At 40.8% G+C, this 22982-nt stretch overlaps 4 protein-coding genes across 5 annotated transcripts; 1 reads left to right on the top strand and 3 right to left on the bottom strand.

The window, feature by feature from the left end:
* Positions 1–287: 287 nt before the first annotated feature.
* Positions 288–1161, bottom strand: c5h1orf74 (chromosome 5 C1orf74 homolog). The gene has a single exon (XM_022189234.2). It carries the CDS (start codon positions 1159–1161, stop codon positions 370–372), a length of 792 nt encoding a protein of 263 aa, XP_022044926.1. The 3' UTR covers positions 288–369.
* A 112-nt stretch (positions 1162–1273) lies between these two features.
* On the bottom strand, positions 1274–2652 carry tomm6 (translocase of outer mitochondrial membrane 6 homolog (yeast)). The gene is made up of 3 exons (XM_022189236.2): positions 2555–2652; positions 1633–1746; positions 1274–1440 (listed from the first exon to the last, which is right to left on the bottom strand). The coding sequence occupies exons 1-2, from the start codon at positions 2650–2652 to the stop codon at positions 1650–1652; spliced, it is 195 nt and encodes a 64-aa protein (XP_022044928.1). The 3' UTR covers positions 1274–1440; positions 1633–1649.
* Positions 2653–2801: 149 nt separating this feature from the next.
* Positions 2802–8346, top strand: LOC110947906 (ubiquinol-cytochrome-c reductase complex assembly factor 2). The gene is made up of 4 exons (XM_022189235.2): positions 2802–2944; positions 4739–4813; positions 7995–8061; positions 8175–8346. The coding sequence occupies exons 1-4, from the start codon at positions 2807–2809 to the stop codon at positions 8282–8284; spliced, it is 390 nt and encodes a 129-aa protein (XP_022044927.1). The 5' UTR covers positions 2802–2806; the 3' UTR covers positions 8285–8346.
* A 1832-nt stretch (positions 8347–10178) lies between these two features.
* tspo (translocator protein) lies at positions 10179–21635 on the bottom strand. 2 transcript variants are annotated; one of them, XM_022189233.2, is made up of 4 exons: positions 21354–21635; positions 11719–11894; positions 11494–11632; positions 10179–11393 (listed from the first exon to the last, which is right to left on the bottom strand). In XM_022189233.2, exons 2-4 carry the CDS (start codon positions 11889–11891, stop codon positions 11220–11222), a joined length of 486 nt encoding a protein of 161 aa, XP_022044925.1. In that variant the 5' UTR covers positions 11892–11894; positions 21354–21635; the 3' UTR covers positions 10179–11219. The 2 variants fall into 2 exon arrangements, with proteins under 2 accessions (XP_022044925.1, XP_022044924.1); XM_022189232.2 differs by lacking the exon at positions 21354–21635 and adding an exon at positions 14227–14613.
* Positions 21636–22982: the final 1347 nt, after the last annotated feature.

Consider the following 22982-nt stretch of genomic DNA (forward strand, 5'->3'; position numbering starts at 1 on the left):
TGCAACACTCATGATGCTGATATCCTTGTACATCCCTGGTCTTGATCTTTATATATGAAGTTGAAGTGACGCATTTTGTAATTTAGAGCCATATACATAAAACTGATGTGAATTTTTCACTTGAAGCACATTATTCTTCATGTGTAACTTGTAACGCTGCTCATCCAAGAAAGTGTTTTAACATTTAGGTGGCAACTTTGATCTGTTGTTTCTACCATAATGCAGTTTGGAGAATGTGTATACCAGTGAAGCATTTAAAAACCACTGCACTTTACAAACTCAGCAGCTGTTTTGAGACACTTTAATGACGTGATAAACAAACCAACATATTCCAGAGCAATTTATTTTAAAGAAAAACTTATTCTTGCATCACAAACAGACTGAGGGCAAAGTGACTGTGGACTGACTAATAGTGAGATCCTGTAGGACTTGCTGCTGCTGAAATCTCTCCTGTAGACACAGCTTCCAGTTCTCCAGGTTGGACTGTGTCTCTTTGTGCAGGGCAGCTGGGACGCTGAATGAATACAGACAACATCTGTGACCTGCGGTGTCCGAATGCCACGTTGCTGAAGCTGTCGTCACTGTCAGTGGTGTCATAGACAGACAATTTTCAAAGCTCTTTTCATGATCAAACCAGTAGGTGACCGGGTATCCCAATAACAGCCCAAACACTGTGCACAGATTCCATTCCTCAGATTTCTCTCCGACGTAAAGAGCCTTTTCGGCCTCCTCGAGTGGCTGAAACTGTCCAAGAAGAAGCAGAAAATCTTGTATCATGCTCTTCAGTTCTCCTCTCAGTGGGTTGGAGACGGCAGGCTTCTCCAGCGAGTGGCAGACGTCAATCACAGCCACACTGTTGCTGCAAAGAACCTGCTGAAGGTTTGCTGTGACTGTAACTGGATTAGCAATGAGGCTGTTTCCGCTTAAATCCAGTGTTGTAAGTGATTTAGACACAAGCTGCAGAGACTGTAAGTAGCTCAAATACTGCTGCACCTGCTCTGCACAGGCACCGTTACTGTCGTACAGAAGAGCTGGTTTCAACCCCAAATCAACAGCCGACACCTGAGCAGCCAGGTCCAGAGTCTGAGGAACGGAGAGAGATTTTTTCCCAACAGACAGACATTCACGAGCTGCAGCAACAAAGAGCTCCTGAGCCGACATAGCTGCAGAAATCACAGACACGGGACTCAAATAGTCAAATGTAACTAGACGTGTTTCTGATGCACTTTCCCAAATGAAAGTTAAGTAAATCTGTGACTCAAAGACAACAAGAGACACTTCATTAAATGTAATTATTTGTTTTCATATCATCTACACAAAAATGAAAATAAAAAAAGAAAATTCGGGTAAACAAGGCAATTTGTTTACAAAGTATAACTAGTCATAAAAACTTTTTATGAATTTTTTTCATGTCCCTTGTTTCTTCATGGTCCGAGACACCTAAAGGAGAAGCATCGTGTCAGTCATAGATACACACCTCTGTAAAGCAAATTATTTATCATTTCAGCAACGGTCTGCATTTTAACTGCAGTTAAAATAGATCTTCATGATAAATAAGTTCCGGTTTTGGTCATTAGAGGTGTGCAAATAGGCAACACCTTCGTCTAGCTTTAATACAGAAGAGAATCTCACCATCATCCTGGTTTTGGTTATGTTACTGGCTGAGGAGACATCAGGTCAAAATCTGAGAGATTTCTTGCCACCCAAACACCAGCGGCAAACAAACCTAAGTTGACCAGAAGATTCCTGAAAAGAAAAAGAAGTATTCTTACAGCATCAATATTCATGTCTTTTTGTCAGCTGATTATAACTCATTGCGAGCAGTTTCCCCAGCTAGAAAAAGTTTTGGCCCCAGCCTTGCTCTGGTTTAAACAAGCTTTATAATAAAAGCCACCCTTGTACTGGATTTTTGAGGTTAAATCCATCTGATGAGCTAACAGACATTACTTTGCACAAAAAAAAAATGCAGAAACAGAATATGTAGTACGAGAAATGTGGTAGACTCCCAATGAGAACAGCACTTGATATGCTTTGGTCACCCAGTCTGTGTTTTAAACTTTTGCCAAGAATCCACTAAGTAAATGACAGTATAAATATTTTTAGCATCTTTGTGAAGCCATTTTGTCACACTTGGTGCAGTTTCTAGAGCAAATTTACAGCTGACGTTAGACAAAGCTATTTAGGCAAAGACAGCGTGTATCAGTCTAGGGCCGCATGGCCTGTTGGTCTCTTTGCTCTGTGTCAATAAGTCGATTAAGAACAATAATCGATTCATCTCTCCAGAAAAGAAACAAGTATTTCTCAACAATGAAAGTAATAATTAGTTGCCGTCCTAGCTGGAGCCATACAATGTTTGTTCTGTTTACTTGGTGAATGGCTTGATTTTTAACAAGATTAGTAATCAATCAGCTCCGTAGCTAAAGTACAGAACTCTTTAGAGAGGCTCCACAACACAAGGGCAAATCTCTCCATTGTTGCAGTCTATGCTAATGCTAGCAGCGCGGCTAACAGCGACATGAAAACTGTACATATTCCGTTTTCCAAATCGTCTCACCTTCTGAAGTCGTTTCTGTCTGTTGCAAATCGACAAGCCGAGCGGATCCAGTCCATGACACCGGACGAAGGGCCCTTTTTGCCGTTTGCTCCGCTCATCTTTGCTAATGTGTGGTCTCAAAGCGACAGCGACAACGAGGGGAAAACACGGACGGGAGGGGGAAGATTTTCGGTGCGACACAAGTACGGTGCGCGAAAAAGCTCACACTTCTTACGTCACCCACTCGACGCGCTAATTATTACATGTCCAAAGATGTCTGCGACCAGGTACCGTCGGTTCCTGAAGCTGTGCGAGGAATGGCCACGGGACGAGACCAAGAAAGGCCGTGATTTGGGAACGTTTCTGCGGCAGAGAGTGGCTTCTGGCTTCCGTGAGGGCGAAAACACACAGGTGAGGGCCCGGCTATCCGCAGCCCACGGCTCGGCTCTGCTACATAACTCCGAGCTAAGCTAAGAGGAGTTAGGAGTGCTAACAGCTGTCGACCTTGTCTGTGCTGGCCGGTTGTTGATGCCTGTGAACTCCCTTTATCCTGGACACTGCAGATGGAAGTGCTGAGACCAGCGTTAATGAGTAACTAGCGGTGTTTGTCGGCTCTTTATATTGCATCTACACAGTTAATTACGTTAGCCTATAACCTGAATGAACCGGTTTAAGAGGCAGTGAGAGCCAAAGTTGTCATGATGTAAACATTGTTTCATAAGTGGTTAGAAACTGAATTTGATGCTATGTATTTATACTTTGTGACACATTTAAGAAAAGTATTCCACTTTTTAATCAGCCAGGAAAGCTTTAAGGTCAGTTATTATACCCCAATTGTTTTTACATTATTAATAAAATATGTTATTGATTGAAATTTGATGTAAATACTTGAATGAACATTTTTTAATACAAAAATGTCCAAAGAGTAAAATTTTTTAGCTGAACAAAATATGGTAAATTCATCATACTAATAGCAAAGATAACACATAATTCTAATTAGCAATCGAACAGCACATATTCAACCAAAAATATACCCCAGTCATCCGCAGCATGACCACCACCTGCCTAATATTGTCCCGTTCCATAAGCACAGTTCAAAACCCTTTTGAGGCATGGACTGTACAAAATCTGTGAAGGTATCTTGTGGTATCAGGCACCAAAATGTTAGCAGCAGATCCTCAAAAGTCTAGTAAGTTGAAGTGGAGCCTCCATGGATTGTTCCCAGCACATCCCACAGATGCTTCAATGATTGGAGATCTGGGATATTTGGAGGCCGAGTCCACACCTTGAACTCTCTGTCATGTCCTCAAATTCCCCCAAAAAAGTCCCCCATTTCTGTGCAATGTTTTCAGTATGACGGAGAGAATTATAGTGCTGAAAGAGACCACCACTATCAGGGATTAGTGTAGCCACCAAGAGGTGCACATGGTCTGCAGCAATGTTTACATGTCAAAGTAACATCCACATAAATGCCAGGACTCAAAATTTCCCAGAGCATCACACTGCTTCCTCCTGTTTGCCTCCTTCCCATAGTGCATCCTGCTTTGTCTTCCCCAGATGAACGACACACATCCTTTCATGTGAGGTAAAGGAAAATGTGTCATCAAACCAAGCCACCTTCAACCATTGTTCCATGATCTAGTTGTGGTACTCATGTTGTGTTATCAGTTTTTCAGCAATTTGTGCTCCAGTAACTCCTTTAGGACTGGATAACATGGGCCAGCTTTTGCTTCACGCATTCTATGTTGCCTGTGTCGCTGGTTCACAAATTGTCCCTCCTTGGACCACTTTTGGTCTGACCTAATTTTTCATGCTCACAATCTGGCTCTTGTCATAGTCACTCAGATATTTGTGTTTCACTCAGATACATTTCCTGCTTCCAACTCATCAACCTCATGAAGTGACTCTTTAGTTGCCTAAAATATCTCACCTCTTGACAGGTGCCATTGTTAAAAGATAATCAATGTCATTCACGTCAGGTCTCGGTGGATTTAATGTTGTGGCTGATTGGTGTGCTGCACTGCAACTTTCACCTAACATGCAGTTTACACCTGTAGGAATAGCTGGTTGGGCTATAAATAACTATTTACAGTTGTGATTGAAAGTTTCATTCAAAACATCTCTTAGAAGAAACATGTTTTCTGTAATAAATGCTGAATTACTGTCCAGTTTTTAAAATTTTGATCACTTGCATTTTCCTTCCAGATCTCAGACCCAGAGAAATGTGACCAGATGTATGAAAGTTTGGCTCGTATTAATGGCAACGTATACAGACAACGAGTAAGTGTATATATATTTACATATCCTGGGTGCTTTGTTAACTGTGTGTGAATAACCTGGTCAGCTCCATTTACCATTATGTACACTACCAGTTTGGACACACCTTCGCATTCAATGTTCTTTTTACTACTTTCTGCATTGTACATACATACTGAAGGCATCAAGACTATGAAGCAATACATATGGAATTATGTAGCAAACAGACAATTGTGAAATAACTCTAAATATGTTTTATATTTTAGATTCCTAAAAGTTGCCACCCATTGCTTTGATCACTGCTTTGCAAACTCTTGACATGCTCAGGAAGAGCTTCATGAGGTAGAACCTGAAATAGTTTTCACTTCTCAGATGTGCCTTGTCAAGGTTCGTTTGTGGAATTTCAGCCTTCTTTATGGGGTTGTGACCATCAGTTGTGTTGTGCAGAAGTCAGGTTGGTACACAGTTGACAACCCTATTTGACAACTGATAGAATCCATATTATGGCAACAACCAATCAGCTGAGTAAAGAGAAACAACAGTACATCATTACTTTATGAACTGAAGCTCAGTCAGTCCGGAAAATTGCACAAACTTTGAATGTATCCCCAAGTGCAGTCACAAAAACCATCAAGTGTTGTGATGAAACTGGCTCACTCAAGGACCACCCCAGGAAAAGAAGACCAAGAGTCACCTCTGCTGCTGAGGAGAAGTTCATCTGAGTCTCCAGCCTCAGAAATCACAAGTTTACAGCACCTCAGATTAGAGACCAGATAAATGCCTCACAGAGTTCTAGTAGCAGACACATCTCTACTTTAACTGTTCAGAGGAGACTGAATCAGGCCTTTATGGTCAAACAGCTGCTGAGAAACCACTACTAAGGAAAAGCAACAAGCAGGAGAGATTTGTTTGTGCCAAGAAACACAAGGAATGGACATGAGACCAGTGAAAATATGTGCTTTGGTCTGATGAGTCCAAATTTCAGATCTTTGGTTCTACCCACTGTGTCTTTGTGTGACACAGAAAAGGTGAATGGATGGTCTCTACATGCATGGTTCCCACCATGAAGCATGGAGGAGGAGGTGTGATGGTGTGGGGGTTCTTTGCTGGTGACACTGTTGGGGATTTATTCAAAACTGAACCAGCATGGCTACCATGGCATCCTGCAGAGACATGCGATCCTATCTGGTTTGCATTTAGTTGGACCATCATTTATTTTTCAAAAGGTCGATGACCTCAATTACAATTCAGAATCATACATCGGCTTCAAATTACCCCAGTGAGACGTAACAAGTTTAATCATTTGCTTTCAAAATACTGTAACAAATGTCAAATTAATGAAGGCTCATATTTTCATTGTATTTTCGACTGTCACCTTGTAACTGACTTCTGGTGTCGTGTATGTAAAGAAATTGACATTATTTTCAAGAAGAAACTATCCCTAAAACCTATCTCCTGTATTTTGGGTGTTCAGCTTACTGCAGTGAATCTAACCCCTCCCTCATTGAAGCTGCTTCAGGTGTTTTTGTTTGGTGCCAGGAGATGTATTCTTCTCCACTGGATATTGGACACTGTCCCAACTACCTCACTTTGGATCAGGAACATTATAGAACTTGTCCCTCTTGAAGCAATAAGCTTCTGGCTGAAAGACAATCCATTTAAGTTCTTCAATATGTGGAAGCCTTTTCTGGACTATATTGGCGAGGATGGGGCCCAGGCTCTGCGGAGGGGTCTATATGGACTAGCATGGACTGAAATATCTGAGCACATCCACCTTTAGCTCGCCACTACCTGATCGATGTATGTGATGCCCCTTGAGTTACTATTCTGCACAATGCCTTCTGCGCCTATGTTGTATGCCATCTGCATGTTTGTACATGTCTATATTTCATCCTAGTACCTTGATGTTTGTGAGGGAAATGTTCTTTATGTTCTTATGTTTGTACGTGTGTTTCTAAAATTAAATAAAAATATATTAAAAAAAAAAAAAAAACGGTCGATGACCTCAAACACACCTCCAGGCTGTGTAAGGACTATCTTACCAAGAAGGAGAGTGATGGAGTGCTGTGTCAGATAACATGGCCTAAACTCAGTCCAGATAATTTGGGATGAGATGGACCGCAGAGTGAAGGTAAAAGAGCCAACAAGTGCTCAGCATCTCTTGAAACTCCCTCAAGACTGCTGGAAAACCATTCCAGGTGACCACCTCATGAAGCTCATGGAGAGAATGCCAAGAGTGTACAAAGCAGTGATCAATGTAAAGGGAGGCTATTTTTGAAGAATCTAAAATCTAAAACATGTTTTGACTTATTTCACACTTTTATGTTTACTACATAATTCCACGTTTTCATTCATAGTTTTGATGCCTTCAGTGAGAATCTACAATGTAAATAGTCATGAAAATACAGAAAAACAAAAAAACATTGAATAAGAAGGTGTGTCCAAAATGCTTGACTGGTAGAGTAGATCAGATGAAAAGCAAATTCCCTCCACAGGTATGACAAGAGTTTTTCTGGGATAAGGATGATGAAACATGTAAAAGTTAGTCCAAAGGTGTGTGTGTGTGTGTGTGTGTGTGTGTGTGTGTGTGTGTGTGTGTGTGTGTGTGTGTGTGTGTGTGTGTGTGTGTGTGTGTGTGTGTGTGTGTGTGTGTGTGTGTGTGTGTGTGTGTGTGTGTGTGTGTGTGTGTGTGTGTGTGTGTGTGTGTGTGTGTGTGTGTGTGTGTGTGTACATATATATATATATATATATATGTGTGTGTGTGTATATTGTGCTGGTAAAGCACATGAGGTTAATGTTTGCCAACAGAAGGACTGTATACCTTTTAATTTGAACTATAAAGACTATAACATTCACTTGACACTCAGATACATGGCAGATGGTTCGTCTCTTTCTTCTGGATGACTCGTGCTTTGGTTACCAGTGTTTGTCCAGAGAGACTCTTTTTCAAAACACTCGGATGAAGGTTGTTAATCTGTCACATTAATGTAAGCTAAAATGTTTATACTTATCCTCTCCAGTGAGTTAATGTTGGAAACATGCAGAAAAAAATCCAAACATCTGATGGACTAAAACAAAAAATCATTTGAGTGCATGGATGCAGCAGGACTTTTAAAATCTTTAAAAAAAAAAAAAAAACTAGTCCAGTGTGAAATCTGATAAAATGAAATGAGTTCAGTGCTGACACCTGTTTTTATTCGTTCAGTTTCCTCGTGTAAGAGACACGAGCTTTACTGGAGTCGCAGTGGAAGAGTGCAGGTTGCTTTTGTCAGGTACGAACTCATGCCATCACATGCTGTGTGTCCCTGATTATTTACAAAACACAACTTGGTTCCAGTTAACTTGTGAAGATGTAACCGAGACTTCCTTTATTGTCATATTGCAGGGAACATGCAGCAGATGGACGAGGAAAAGAAGAGCTTGTGGAAGACGTTAATGGAGCGATTCTCCTCCAAATCACCAGAAGACGTTCCAGAGAAAGCTCCTGAAAAATAACTGTTCTCCCTCTTTCCTTTATTTTTTTGTTGCTTGTATAGAAATAAAGCTTATTGTTGGTATCTTTATGGTCCATTTTGTGTTTTTTATGAGTTAGCTTTGGAAACTCTGCAGATTCTGTACATTTGCATAATAAAAGGAGTGACTGTAAAGGATTTTTCTCCAGAACTCTTTTACCTCCACCAGGATTTGTTCATTTATCATCTCAAAAAAATATCTTGTTGTTAAAAGCATGAGCTATAGGCAAAAAAACAAAAACAAAAGGTGGTCACTGTAAAAGTATTTTTCAACTTTAAGAGGCATGATATTTTTAAATGTTTGCATTTCTAATCAAATCCCAAATTTACTCAGATCTCACAACTTTGAGATACTAACCAGAAAGACTTCAAATGAGCAAAAACTTGGAACATGGCAAATCTGTAATAGCTTTTTTTTTTTTTAAAAAAAAGATGTGGATATGACTCTACATCCTAAAAAACAAACAAACAGTAAAATCTTAACATCAGACATCCTTCCATTGTTGTGTGACATTTAAACTGTAAATTAGAATGCTCGATGTATTGGCGTGAATTCAGTTGGAAGAATCTTGTGCGATATTTCATCACTCCTAAAATGAAACCTTTTTTAGAAAAGTCACAACAAAGATGCTGGAGAGGCTGCAGTGATGTTGATGCAAATCACTTCCACATCTTTTGGAGTTGTCCTAGGATTCATGTATTTTGGAAGAATATCTGTGTATACTTACAACTATTTGGTAAACAGATCTCACTATCATGTTTGATTCTCTATCTGGGTGACATTCCAGCAGGGATGATGAGCAGTGACAAATACCTTCTAAAAATTTTGACTGTTGCGGCGAAAAAGGCAATTACTCGCAAATGGTTACAGCCTGATCCGCCTACAGTGGATGAATGGCTTGGAATTATTGAAGAGATCCACAAGATGGAAAGGCTGACCTTCCTGCTGCGGTTGAAAGGTGAATTGTATGTCGCAAGATGGTCAAAATGGACAGCTTTTTTGCCTAAAGTGAAAACATAAAGGGTATAACTTCTCCCTTCCCCCTCTGAGATATGGCTCCTCACTTTGTCTATGTACCCTTCCGTCCAAGAAATATGTTAGGACATATAGTGGCCGTCTTGTAACTGGAAGGTTGCCGGTTCGATCCTCGGTCCGTCGTGCTCATGTTGAGGTGTCCCTGAGCAAGACACCGAACCCCTAATTGCTCCTCGTGGGTCGTGGTTAGCGCCTTGCATGGCAGCTTCCACCATCTGTGTGTGAATGTGTGTGTGTGAATGAGACGTACCATGTAAAGCGCTTTGGATAAAAGCACTATATAAATACAACCATTTACCATTTACATTGAGATATACCCTGATGTAACCTATAAAACTTATTTGATGGAGATATAGCAACGACTTGTACTGTGACTATTGAATATGTTATACTTTACTCATTCCTTTTACATTATGTCTTTTGTTGTAAAGAGAAAATACAAATTTTGACTATAAAAAACTGTAAATTAGAAATATTTTAACAGTTATAGCACCAACTAGTCTAATTTCCAATTAAAAACAATATTTGATAAACTGTCCAACATAGTATTACAGTGAGTACAGAAAGTATTCAGACCCCTTGAAATTTTTCATTCCCTGTCATTGTCTGAATACTTTCTGTACCCACTGTATATAGAAGTGTAGTATAATTTTGAGGTTTTCATTTTTTTTTTTTAAATGTGTGTCTGAAGCTAAAATCTTTCAGAAAATGGAAGGTTAGATTTGGGGTTTCTCTCTGTTGTGCTTGAGAGGGAAAGACTTCATCATCGTTGCTGCCTTTAAGGAAAACATTCGGCTTCTTGACAGTTTAACATTTTGCTTGAACAAGAAGAGATTATATGTAGAAGTTTACAAAATGTATCCATTTATTTATTATAGTGAGTCAAACTGCTGATAAGTGTTAATGAATCACCACAAAATTCACACTTGGGATATTCTTCATAAAAAAGCAAATAAATTCAGTTTTACACTTCTGTTGAAAAAAGGACATAAACACACAAAAAAATGTAATCAGGCTGCTTGATCCATAGTGCATTTTTGTTACTAGCAAATGAATATGAAGAGCTATAAATGGGAAAACGTTTTTCTTTAGCAAAAATCCATTTAATGTTTGTTAATATTTATCAGTAGCACGCTGCCTACAGTTCAACAGGTTAATGGCTGAGGAAGGGAAACTGCAGAATAAACTCCAGGTCCAAATGATCTCAGGATGTTTCAGATACTTTCTGCACGCCAGCCGACCAACACTGCATGACAGCTCTATGAGAACTTGACGCTGTAAAATAAACTGTATAATGAAGATGAAAAGTGTAACTCTGCGGGAAGATCTTCAAAAAATTTCACGCGATGATTCAGAATTTAACCCTCGTGTCATCCTGCGAGTGAAAATGGACCTGTATTAAAGTTTGAAAATGTGTGTGTGTGTGTGTGTGGGGGGGGAATCTATTTTCACAGTCAAACTTCTGATGTCCACATTTTCAACATTTTGGGGAACTCTTTGAATATTTTTTGGTGGAAAAAAAGAAATGTAAAAAATTTGCTGGATTTTGCTTGATTTTTATGTGAATGTTCTTAAAGAAAATACTAGAAGTTTTACTGATATATATGGAATCACTTTAGATATTTTTAGGATTTTATTTTTGGAATATTTGTACTAATTTTTTGAAAATATTCACAGGAATTTTCTTGCCAAATTTGAGGGATTTTTTTAAAAATAAAACTTTTAAGGAATTTTCTTCTTGAATGTTTTGCAAATTTTCAGAAATTTGGGGAAATTTTTTGCAGAATTTTTTTTTATTTTTTCAGACAAAGAAACAATATTTTTAGTGCCTGGAAATGAGGACAACAGGAGGGTTAAAGCAGTTTCTTCACAGAGTTGTCCCCTACTCTTCTTTCTTCTCAGGGTTGTCTCTCCATATGCAGTAGTTCAGACTGCAGGCGAGGCACAGCCAGGACAGATAAGGTGCCAGCAGCCACGTGGCCGTGCGGCTGATGGGATACCAGGACACCATGGTGGCTCCCACAGTCCCAGTGAGAAGCACAATCTCAATCAGCGCCTAAATCGGACAGACGGAAGGTAATTTGTTAAATGCAGAGCCCTCACACTTTCTACAATTCTAATCTTAAGTAAAATAACTAATTGTGTTCGTCTGTTACCCATTTCAGCTTGTGTGCACCAAAGAAAAGAGGAGTCCAGGCCCAGTTCAGAGCGAGCTGCAGCCCATAAAGCCCCAGTGGAACCACAGCATCCTCAGTGAAACCTCCCAGCTCTTTCCATATCAGGTAGGAGCCATACCTGCAGTGACAGCATTCAACACAAGATCCTTTAGATAAGGACGGCACTAAACAGAGATTATAGGACTCAAAGACAACAGCTCTTACCCCATTCCTGTGTACAGACACGTCCACACTATAGGGAACGCTCCATTCGGTGGACGCCATGATGGTTTCTGCAGGGTTGGGTACCAGGTCTTCACCTGTGCGCGTGTGATGTAGCCACCATAGAAGCCACCCAGGTGTGGCAGGGCCGTCATCCCAACCAAAGGCAGCCACATGATCTGAGATAAGGGAATCATATGACAGTTGTTTCACTTCTGCTAAGGTTGTGGATTAGTAATTAGTGGAGGTAGGCGTCAAAGGATGAATGGCAGTGTTTCCCAGCAGAACATTCTCTAGAGCAGTGGTTCTCAACCCTGTTCCTCAGGACCCCATGTCCTGCATGTTTTAGATGCTTCCCTGCTCCAACACACCTGATTCAAATGATCAGCTCGTCATCAGGGTTCTGCAGAGGCTTGATGACGAGCTGATCATTTGAATCAGGTGTGTTGGACCAGGGAAGCATCTAAAACATGCAGGACATGGGGTCCTGAGGAACAGGGTTGAGAGCCACTGATCTAGAGCAGGAGGGTCAAACATGCGGCCCGTGGGCTAAAACCGGCCCATAGAGGGTCCAATCTGGCCCACAGCACGACTTTGGAAAGTGTAAAAATTGCAGAGGAGACATTAGTTGCGAATTGTAAATTTAAAAGCTACAAATTTTTAATAATTTCTAGACCACGACAAATTGTTTTGGTCATAAAGTAAAATAGTAGATTGATCATTGTTCTTTTGTGTCTCATTTTTGTCTGACGTTTGTCATATGTCTCATGTTTTTGTCATTTTGTTTCAGTTTTTTGTCATTTTGTGTTTCCTTGTCTCGCTTGTGTTTTTGTCTTATTTTTTCATTTTGTGTTTTGCTTTATTTGTTGTTTTGTGTTTTTTTGTCTGGCTTGTGTTGTTTCCCTACTTTTTTGTTGTTTTGTTTCTTGCTTGTCATTTTTGGTCCCGTTTGTGACATTTTTTTTTTAACTAAAATGAGTTTGACACCCCCGCTCTACAGCATTACACTGCCTCCTTCTGCTGCACAATGCATCCTTCTACCATCTTTTCTGCAGATAAGCAACACATACCCAGCCATCCACATGATATAAAAGAAAACGTGATTCATGAGACCAGGCTAACTTCTTCTACTACTCCATGGTCCAGTTCTGACACTGATGTGGACTCTTTAGGCAGTAGACAGGCATCAGTATGGCAACTCTGGCCAGTCTGTGGGTATATAGGAAGCTACGATGCACTATGTGTTCTTCTGACACCTTTCTATCATAGACAGCATTAAGGTTTTTAGCAACAGCTTTCACTCTCCACACACATCAGTGAGCCCTGATCACCTATGACCCTGTCACTGGTTCTCCAATCATCCCTCAGAGGACCACTTTTGGTAGGTACTAACCACTGCACATCTAAAACACCACACAACACCTGCTGTTTTGGAGGAGTTCTGACCCACTCCTCTAGCCATCTTAATTCAGCCCTTCCAGAGTCAATGAGAGCCTTAAATCTACCCATTTTTCCTGCTTCCAACACATCAACTTCAATAACTGACTGTTTATTTGCTGCTAAATACACCCCACACAGACCCCTTGACACAAGATGATCAGTGTTATTCACATCGGCTGTCAGTGTTTCAGTAAAGAAATGTCCAAGATGTGTCACCATTGCATAGTTTGCCCACCATAGAACCCTACACAATATCGTGTAGTTTACATATTCAAGAGATCCCTGTTAAAAAGCTTTATAGTATGAGCTTGATTAAAACATGAGCACTGGTCCAATTTCCTGATTTTCTGAATTTTTTTAGTGCACCCTAGCACCAGACTGTAAAGCAGAATATCTCTGCACTAGATGACAAATTCAAGCCTCTTACTGCAACAACCATCACCGACAGCTGTGAGTCAAACATATTGGGGGAAAAAACGCAGGTTAGACAACCAGAACAATGAGCTCAAAGTCATTTAGATTTTAGTCATGAAACTCCTCCACAGAGGACTGAACATTCAGGTGGTGATTCTCTGAGTAAGATTCATTCAATCTAATATTGCTGATGGCAGCTTTGCTCTGTAGAGTATGAATGCAGATGCTGGCAACCCCAGGAGTCCCGCGTCAGCTCAGTTTTCAAGGACAGCAAAGTTGCATTACAGTTTTAGTTTGCTAGAGAGACTTTAATGTCTCTTGATGCTACATTTTCATGTTGATTTGAGAAGAAAAGCCAAATGTCTCCAAGTGTGAAGATGCCCTTAAAAACCCGGAAACTTTACAGTGACGTACCCTGTGCTTTCGCATACTAAACACAAGGAACCCTGTTTAACACAACAGCAAAATTTGCTAGTTTTAAGCTAATTTGTGTTTTTTCTGCGCTAATACACTCTGTATGAGGTCTAACTAAAGTCGGACAGTATTTAAAGTATCTGAGTTGAAGTTTAATCGGTGCAGAGTTACATTAAAGATAATTTCCCTGCCAGTGTTGGAGGTGACTGGAGGTTAATTCAGGCTACGAGCTGAGCTACTCACCAGTTCTCGGCTGTCAGCTCCTCTGTACGGACGTAGTGCTGCGGGGCTAAAGCTACACACAGACAGCTAACTGCTATGGCATGCTGCTGTATTGTGATATAGTTATTTAGTGGGCAGGGCGGTCTTATCGGAGCGGTCACTCCTCGGACACTCCCAGCCAGCACCGCCTCTGGAGCCGACACCAGCGACGTGACGTCCCGCCGTGTTCAGCGAACGATTGGCGGCGACCAACGGCTGCTCCGCCGGTAGCTCAATAAATAACGTGTTGTGCAACGATGCGGCAGTGCAAAGGTCGAGACATTACAGAAGCTAACGATATGTTCGCTTCCTGCTCGCCAAGTTGTTTAATAATTATTTCCTGGTCGCTTACAAAACACTCCAGAGGTTACAAAACCGTCCAGATAGTACCCGCCCCTCTGCTGTCATCACCATCTCACAGAACATCAAACGCACCTCTGGCTTGAAGTAAAAAAAAAAAAAAAAAAAACTATTGAATTTATCTCGAAAGCAGTTCAATTTGGGCTTTTTAGACATCGTTTTAAGTCTTGATCTGCAATTATGAGGCTTTTTGACATGTCAGATGATAATCATCCCACAATTACATTTTAAAATGGTAACAGAGGCTCCCATTCAACTTCACAGAGGCCTGACTCTTTCACTTATTGAGCTCAGATGGTTATAGAAAACGGTAAATTCTATCTTCAGGGTAAGTATTTTAGTTATAAAGTCTAATTTATTTATATAACATTTAAAACAACAATGACATTATAGAAGAAGAAAAAGAAGAGGACTTTTTCATCACAAATACATTGCAGCATTGTGAAATTATTATTTTTTTCATATCCCAGTTGAGGTCAAAATATGTGTAAAATGTCAAGACAGGATAAAACCAGTGAAATTAATCATTTAACATTTTAAAAGTTAGTTTTGACAATGCAAGTGAGAAACCAAAAATGTGTCTCTGTACTTTTATGCAGACATAGGTGAGAGGGTGCACTGTATCCAAAGGACCTCTGCCAATGAATTTCCATTGAGTGTATTAAGTTCATCCATTCTGGTCATTCTTTCCTGCACCAGTATCCTTTTCTGCATTAATTTATATTGTTGTAAAGGTCTTTTTTATAAAGGAAAACACAAAAGTCAGGTACCAGACGCATGTACAATGAAAATGAAGCCATCATCATGAAAACAGTTTTGTTGTTGTTAGTTGGTTATTTATTTGTGGAATAATCTGTCTTTTTCTAATTCAACTCACTCTTGAAACTTTTCAAACTCTCCTTCTTTGACCGATGCAGCTGTGTTGCTTTTAGTCTTTATTATTTGTTTAAAACCTCTCAAATATTGTAGTTTTCTCTTGTACAATATGTCACTCTGGTACCAGCAGACCTGTCCATGTTTGCATTTGGCTATCTGGTGCCAACTCCACTTCTTTCACGTGAAATCACTCATATTCAGGTTCAGAAACTCTGAGTTGATTTACGGAGATGATAGCAAGCTTTGTGAGACAGCTTATCTCACCTGCGATTGTTGGTGTAGTGAAGCCAGATAGCGAAAAGACGCCCTACATTTGTTGACTTTGTTTCATAGTAGCATATATATTCAGTTAGTCAGACTTAGCTTCAGATTATTTAAGCTGAATGAAGCAAATTCGACATCGTTCAAGCTCAGTTCCTCTGTCAAACTAACTTGATTCAGGACAGACTTCCCTGAACCTCGACCTGAAATGTTGCTTAACCAGAGTTCCTGTAAAACTGACCCAATGGGAAAGTCTAGACTCTATGACAAGCTATCATATTGTTTCACTTTTTACCCAGCATCAGTACCAGAATGTAAGTTTAAAGAAACCCAACTTAAAATTAGGGTGCACATACAACTAAAACTTGTATTAAATTTGACTTTTATGAACTTCAGATGACCTTTATTGAACAACTGGGTAACCATGACTTGACTTGTTAATTTCATTTAGGTCAGATGTTGGACTTTAATCCCCACTTCTTCTTAATGCACTTTATGAAACAGGCCCCAGATGAATATAATGCAGGTAGGCTCTCTACATTCTGTCTAACATTCAAATATGAAACTCCTCCTTATTTAGTATCATTCCTATTGACCCGTTCTACACACAGGCATGATTTACTCTTCTGTCTTTTTGTGTCTTTTGTTTGGGGCATTAAACCTTTTGTACCTCTAAGGTCCTAATGAAGCCTCAACATTCCTCAAGCTCCATGATGGCAAACGGGGAATGATTTCTGAGTCGCAAAGAAGCACAAGTCATTATAATGAAAGGCTCCCATTGTAGATATTGTGTATTATATTGTGCACACAGTGTTGTATGGTTTATGTAGTGCAGCAAAATGTAAATTATGTTTTAGTATTTTTAATATTTGTTTTAAATTTTCTTACATTCAAAATTAGACTTGTTTTATATTGTAAACATGGCACATCCCACTTAAGCAACACTGCATTAATTATAGTCATGCACTTCTTTATTTAATGAAAATTACAATCATTTAGGTGTGTTTACTTTTCATAAAGACCAATGAAATAAACTGAGGAACCAAGTGAGCAAGTAGCAGTCGTGCCACACTGTTGCTGCCTGATTTCTAGAAGCATTTCTGTGAAACGCAATGTCGTGGGCCAAGTAGTCAAACGCAAAATGACACGGGTTTAAATTTAAAAAAAACAAAAAACATAAGAATTTATTCTCAAAAAACAACTTTTACAAACAAATGACCAAAACTAACTAAATCAAAACTTTCTGGCCCTTAAAAAAAAGTCAACAAAATGTAACTCTACTGAAAATAAAAGTGACAAAACCTAACAACTCAAACAACAGACCGGCCAGCATGAGATATGGGGCAACATATATACCAATGGGACAGACCACACCCAACGCACAGGGGGAAACTACATACACAGCAAACAAAACCAACTAAACAGAACCATGATTCCCCTATGATGTAGCCCTTCTTGGTACGGTCCACTAGAGGGCTCCCAGCACAAAGGTCAGCTCCGCCCTTTCCTTTGCTTGCACAAACCAGGATTCCATGCCGCAATCAGGTAACTCAAACAAAAGACAGATGAATTACTACTAACAAAACCAAATAATGCAATATGTAAACTAAATGTGCATACTAATAAATCAATTTTAAACAACTGTGTGTAATGATTGAAATGACTAATTCAAAATACTTAAGCATGTGAAAATAATGTTTATGAGTGACTGACTGCTGGGACTTTCTGTGTGGCTGTGGGCACGGCCATCACACACTCCCCCCTTCGAAGCTGTCGCTGGGACAACGAGAGAGGTAATCTGCGGTGTAGTTGTCCTTTCCTGGGATGTGGTGAATGGTGAAGTGAAATGGCTGCATTGCCAGATACCACCTGGCGATCCTGTTATTAGTGTCCTTCATCCTCTCAAGCCACCGGAGACCCTTATGATCTGTCTCCAGTGTGAATTCCCATCCCAAGAGGTAGTATTTGAGGGAGTCTAGGGCCCACTTGATTGCCAGTGCCTCCTTCTCCACGGTTGAATAGCGTGCCTCCCTTGGGAACAGTTTACGGCTAATGAAAGCCACAGGATGTCTTTCCTCTGTAGTTTTCCTGTAAAAGGACAGGACCCAGACCCCTCTCCGAAGCATCAGTTTGAAGGATGAATTGTTTTGAAAATCTGGACTATATAAAACTGGGCTCTTACTCAGTGAATGTTGGATGTCTTGAAAGCTGCCTCTGCCTCCTTTGTCCACTGGACCTGGTTGGGACATCTGGACCCTGTCAAATCCATGAGGAGAGCTGCCTCGCAGAGAAATGGGGGATAAAGCGATGATGAAAACCTGGCATACCAAGAAAAGATCTAAGCTGCTTCCTTGTCTCAGGCAGTGGGCAGGACTCAATGCTTGAATCTTATTCACTTGTGGCTTTATCACCCCATTCCCTATGACAAACCCAGGTATTCTGTCTCGGCCTTGGCAAAGACACACTTTGATGATTTGATGGTCAGCCCAGCAGAGTGGAGGCACTTCAATACCCGTTCCAGATGTACAAGGTGTTCCTCCCAGGTGTACTGTAAATGACAACGTCATCAAGATAGGCTGCAGCAAAATCTTACAGATACACAGTACCTGATCTATCTGCCTCTGGAAGGTTGCTGGGGTGCCATGCCAGTCCAAAGGGCAGGACCGTGAACTGGAACAACCCCATGGTGTCCGGAAGGCTGTTGGCTCTCTGGAGCCGTTGAGTGAGTGGTACCTGCCAGTAGCCTTTGCAGAGATCTAGGGTGGTTAGGTACTTGGCCTTTCCCAGGCGCTCAATCAGGTCATCAATCCAGGGTTTGGGATATGAATCAAATTGTGAGATAGTATTTAAATACCTAAAGTCAATACAAAACCGTATACTGCCATCCTTCTTTGGAACCAGGACAACTGGGTTGCACACTCACTCTTTGATGGTTCAACAATACCCAGAGAGAGCATTAGATCAATCTCCTCCTTCAGAACAGTCAACAGACGCTCGGGTATTCTGTAACTCAAGCGTCTCACAGAAGCACCTTCTTTTAACACAATATCATGTTCAACCAGGTTTGTTCTTCCAGGATTTTCCTGGAATATTTCTGAATTGCACAAAGCTCTCACCTGGAGTTGCTTTTCTTCAGGGAGGTGACTCAGATCCAGGTCCAGGGAAGCAGCTACAGGCAAGTATTGCTCCTCCACCTCTTCATCCTCTAGGACCCTCCTGATCAGCAACACCTCTGCTTCTTTTCAGGTCTCTCCACCCACTCCTTCAGTAGGTTCACATGCAGCACCCTACTTGAGCGTGACTGACCTGGGGTGGACACTCTGTAGGTGGTTGGTCCCATTCTCTGCTGGATCTCAAAGGGTCCTTGCCATTTTGCCAACAGCTTACTTTCGTCACTAGGAGGAGTATGAGCACCTTTTGCACAGGATTGAAGGACCTCTGCCGAGCTGATCGATCATACCAGGCCTTTTGATGCAGCTGAGCCTCCGCCATGTTGGATTGGGCAAGTTCACTCATCTTTTCCAGTCGATCTTGCATCTGCACAACATAAGATATGACATTAACAGTCTCCTTTCCTGTCTGATCTCCCTCCCAAATCTCTCTGAGTAAGGCAAGAGGACCCTTCACTTCATGACCAAACAGCAATTCAAAGGGAGAAAAACCAGTGGAAGCTTGAGGAACTTCTCGATATGCGAAGATGAGGTAGGGCAACCATTCATCCCACTCACGACCAGTATCATTCACAAAATTTCTGTAACATCTGTTTCAGAGTCTGCTTGAAGCGTTCAGTGAGGCCGTCTGTTTGAGGATGGTATGGAGTTGTCCTCAGACTCCTAATACCCAGCAACTGATAGACCCGTTTTAACAAAGTGGACATGAAATTAGTTCCATGGTCTATGAGGATCTCACAAGGAAAACCAACCCTGAAAATAACTGCACAAGGCAAAAAGCTACCGAATTTGCCTTTATGGACTTCAAAGGGAAAACCTCAGGATATTTGTGGCATAGTCTGTCATTACAAGCATATAACGGTTACCAGCTTTACTCCTCTCAAACAGGACCAACAATATCCATTCCCAGTCACTCAAATGGGGTGCTGATAATTGGCAGGGGCTGGAGTAAGGCTCTGGAGGGGATTTGGGGGAGGTCCTCTGGCACTGAGGGCAACTTTTACAAAACTGGGCTACATCTTTACGCAAGCCCGGCCAATGGAAGTGGTTTTTAATTAGAGGAAAAGTTCTGTGTTTCCAAGATGGCCAGCCCAAGGAACAGAGTGCCCCAGGGTCAACACAGTTTCTCTAGCTGCTTCAGGAACCACCAGTTGCATGTCTGATCCTTGCTGACGATAAAGGATACCACCTTTCAGGATGAAGACCTCACTGCTGCAGGAAACTGAGTCCACTACTCGTTCCTTATCCTTAGCTCTCAGCAAAAGCGGTGCCAGTGTAGGATCACTTTGTGCATTTCAATAACATTGTTTGGGATTTGAAAACCCAAATGCAATTCAGGCTCAGGGCTAAAAGATGGTGTTACAACAGTGTGGTAAAATTTCTCTTGCCGTCTCCGTCGGCGTGACTTACGCAATTTCCCGGGTGCCATCTCCAGGTCCGCATCGTAGAAAGGCAGAGTACTGAGTATCTGGGGTGACTCCTCCAACTTTGTAGCTTGAGCTCTAGTCACTGCCACATTACATCTGTGGCCAGAATCCAGTAAATCAAACAATACAGCCAGATATATATATATATATATATATATATATATATATATATATATATACACATACATGTAATCACTTTATATATTTTTAGGATTTTTCTGGAAGATTTCTATTAATTTTCAAAATATTTACAAGAATTTTCTTGCCATTTTTTTGAATAAAACGTTAAGGGAAACTTTTAAGGAATTATTGGAATTTTGTGGTGAATTTTTGGATTTTTTCAAACAAGGAAACAATATTTTTGATGTCCTAAATGAGGACAACAGGAGGGTTAAAGAGGTGAACCTTACTTTGTAGAAACCTGTTACTTCTTGTAGAAAAAAGCCAATCATTTGAGGTTAATTAAGCTGAAACCAACAAAATATTTGTATTTACATAAAAATGACAAGAAATTGCACTAATGTCGTCTTTAATGTCTTACTTTCTAAAAAAAAAAAAGTTATCCGCTATGTAAGTGTCTAAACTGAGTGTGTCAGATATGATGTGGGGTTTTTCTGCCCTCCTCTCGGTCCTGCAGGCAGACACACCTTTCCTCCGCGGTCCTCCAGCGTTTCTTACCTTCTTGTCGCTGCTCGCAGCCTCGTTGTCTGGCTGTGAACTCTCACCCCAGCTGCTTGGGAAATGTCATACAGGCAGAGGCCCGTGCTGCAGTAGGGGGGCGTAATAGGAGGAAAAAAATAACAACATTTTTTTTTTTACTGCTTTCACTGCATCTTTTATTCGCCTCTCCGCCGTGCAAGTGCCACATCCCGCTACCAGCAGCAGCAGCAACAGCCGCCGATAACTCACCGCAGCCTCGGTGCTTATTTTGCATTATTAGGGCTAATATATGAGAAAAAAAATCCGTGCCAGACATGTGAGTAGCAAAAAGCCATCGTTGTCGTTCTCCACTCACCCGTTGACTGCTATGTTGCTATTGTATCCTCACTCCAAGCGAATGGTCATTGAACCGTGGCGTTGTGCATTTGGTGGTGGATCTGTGCACGTTGACGGGGCAGATGGAGCCTCGCTGGCGGCTTGTTTTGGGGCTCTGCGTCGGCTGAGCGAGTTGAGCCAAAGAGGGGGAGGAAAAATGTGATTTTTTATGAGCTGTAAATAGCTCAGAGGGGAAGGAAAGCCCGTCCAGTGTGATCAGTGCTGTGTGTTGTAGCTTAGCTCTTTAGCCTGCTCGCACTGATTGAAGGAAGGGAGCCGGGAGTCGTGTGGAGGAGTCCAGCCTCTGGTGTCTCCAGTCAGATGTGGAGGCCCGGGTTAGAGCTCACATTATCCAGTGGTGCTGATGTGGACTCTGTGGTGTGAGAGCAAGAGAGAGAGGGGGGAAAAAAAATATCACAGGATGATGAGATGTTCACTGCAACATTGAGCTCAGATTTGTTTGGATGAAATAATCAAGTTCTGCTCGTGATTTTCATTCATGGCTTTACCTGGATCTCATTGTGCTTTTCAAATTGGTATAATGCTGTTGGAATGAAAGATTTATGAGCTTTACTAACATTTGCACTGAAAACTAATTGTATTAACTTTTTGTTTGCTGATCCTCTGACTAAATGGGCACAATGTCAGAAATACTTCAGCAATTCTGAAAACAGAAATGGTTGTAAAGTTAACGCTGCATGTGTTGTACAATATGTTGTAGTTTAGAGTTTTTGTCCAGATTATTATATTTGCACAGCAGATCACTGCTCTTTACCTCCAGAATTCAAAATCCTGATAGTGCTGGGATGATTTTGCAGTGTGCAGTGGGATTTGTCTCATTAAGTTTTTTCTAAAAGTTGACACAAGACTTGGAGGGCGCACTGAAATATCAATTATAGGACCACAACTATTGATTATTTCACTGTCGATCAGTTTCTCAGTCAGAAAACGTTCGTGTATTAGAGCAAGGTGGAATATCTGGATTTTGTATTTTTTACTCTTAAAAAGTATTTCAAATCGTCTTCATCAATGATTAAAACGAGTGATGATGAAATAGTTGACAGCTAATCCACTGTTATCATTCCAGGTCTAGTTGTGGCCATTATGTTTTTGGTGTATTGTATCTCTAGTTTTAATTACTGTCTTAGACTTCACTGGTTAATTAAGTGTCTCCATCTCATTTACAAATAGGTCAGCCTTCACAGTGTTGAGAAGTAGGCACCGACTCAAAGACTGTCCAGATCTCATTGCAATCTAAAATTGTCTCTTTAATGTTTAGTTTAAATATTTCCAAATGTGCAGCTTAATTACAAAGCTTTTCAAAAAAAATTTCTTTTGTTGTTGTCAAGAGTTTAGATAAAATCAAATAAATCCGTGGCACCCCGATAGAAATAACCTGTGAAGTCCTTCTTTATCTCTTTTTGGTCTTATTTTTATGAGTGGATCATACAGTAAGAGAAAGAGGAAGGATGGTTTGCAACAGGTTTGGTGTTTTACATCCTTTCAGCAGGGTGCTAAAATGACCAGATTTAGGTCTGGCATTTGTTTGCAGGTGAGATTCAAGTAACATCTCATGTCTGAACCTGCGTGTCTGCCGTGGTTTCAGGGG

Source organism: Acanthochromis polyacanthus, chromosome 5, assembly GCF_021347895.1.
Source record: "Acanthochromis polyacanthus isolate Apoly-LR-REF ecotype Palm Island chromosome 5, KAUST_Apoly_ChrSc, whole genome shotgun sequence".
NCBI classification, from domain to species: domain Eukaryota; kingdom Metazoa; phylum Chordata; class Actinopteri; family Pomacentridae; genus Acanthochromis; species Acanthochromis polyacanthus.

Excerpts from the sequence above, each read along its gene's own strand:
- c5h1orf74 (XM_022189234.2), bottom strand. The coding sequence starts at position 1,161 with ATGTCGGCTCAGGAGCTCTTTGTTGCTGCAGCTCGTGAATGTCTGTCT.
- tomm6 (XM_022189236.2), bottom strand. The coding sequence starts at position 2,652 with ATGAGCGGAGCAAACGGCAAAAAGGGCCCTTCGTCCGGTGTCATGGAC. Across the intron at positions 1,747-2,554 it reads GACAGAAACGACTTCAGAAG|GAATCTTCTGGTCAACTTAG; the intron begins GTGAGACGATTT and ends TTTTCTTTTCAG.
- LOC110947906 (XM_022189235.2), top strand. The coding sequence starts at position 2,807 with ATGTCTGCGACCAGGTACCGTCGGTTCCTGAAGCTGTGCGAGGAATGG. Across the intron at positions 4,814-7,994 it reads GCAACGTATACAGACAACGA|TTTCCTCGTGTAAGAGACAC; the intron begins GTAAGTGTATAT and ends TTATTCGTTCAG. Across the intron at positions 8,062-8,174 it reads GTGCAGGTTGCTTTTGTCAG|GGAACATGCAGCAGATGGAC; the intron begins GTACGAACTCAT and ends GTCATATTGCAG.
- tspo (XM_022189233.2), bottom strand. The coding sequence starts at position 11,891 with ATGTGGCTGCCTTTGGTTGGGATGACGGCCCTGCCACACCTGGGTGGC. Across the intron at positions 11,633-11,718 it reads TGTCTGTACACAGGAATGGG|GTATGGCTCCTACCTGATAT; the intron begins GTAAGAGCTGTT and ends CTGTCACTGCAG. Across the intron at positions 11,394-11,493 it reads GTGCACACAAGCTGAAATGG|GCGCTGATTGAGATTGTGCT; the intron begins GTAACAGACGAA and ends TGTCCGATTTAG.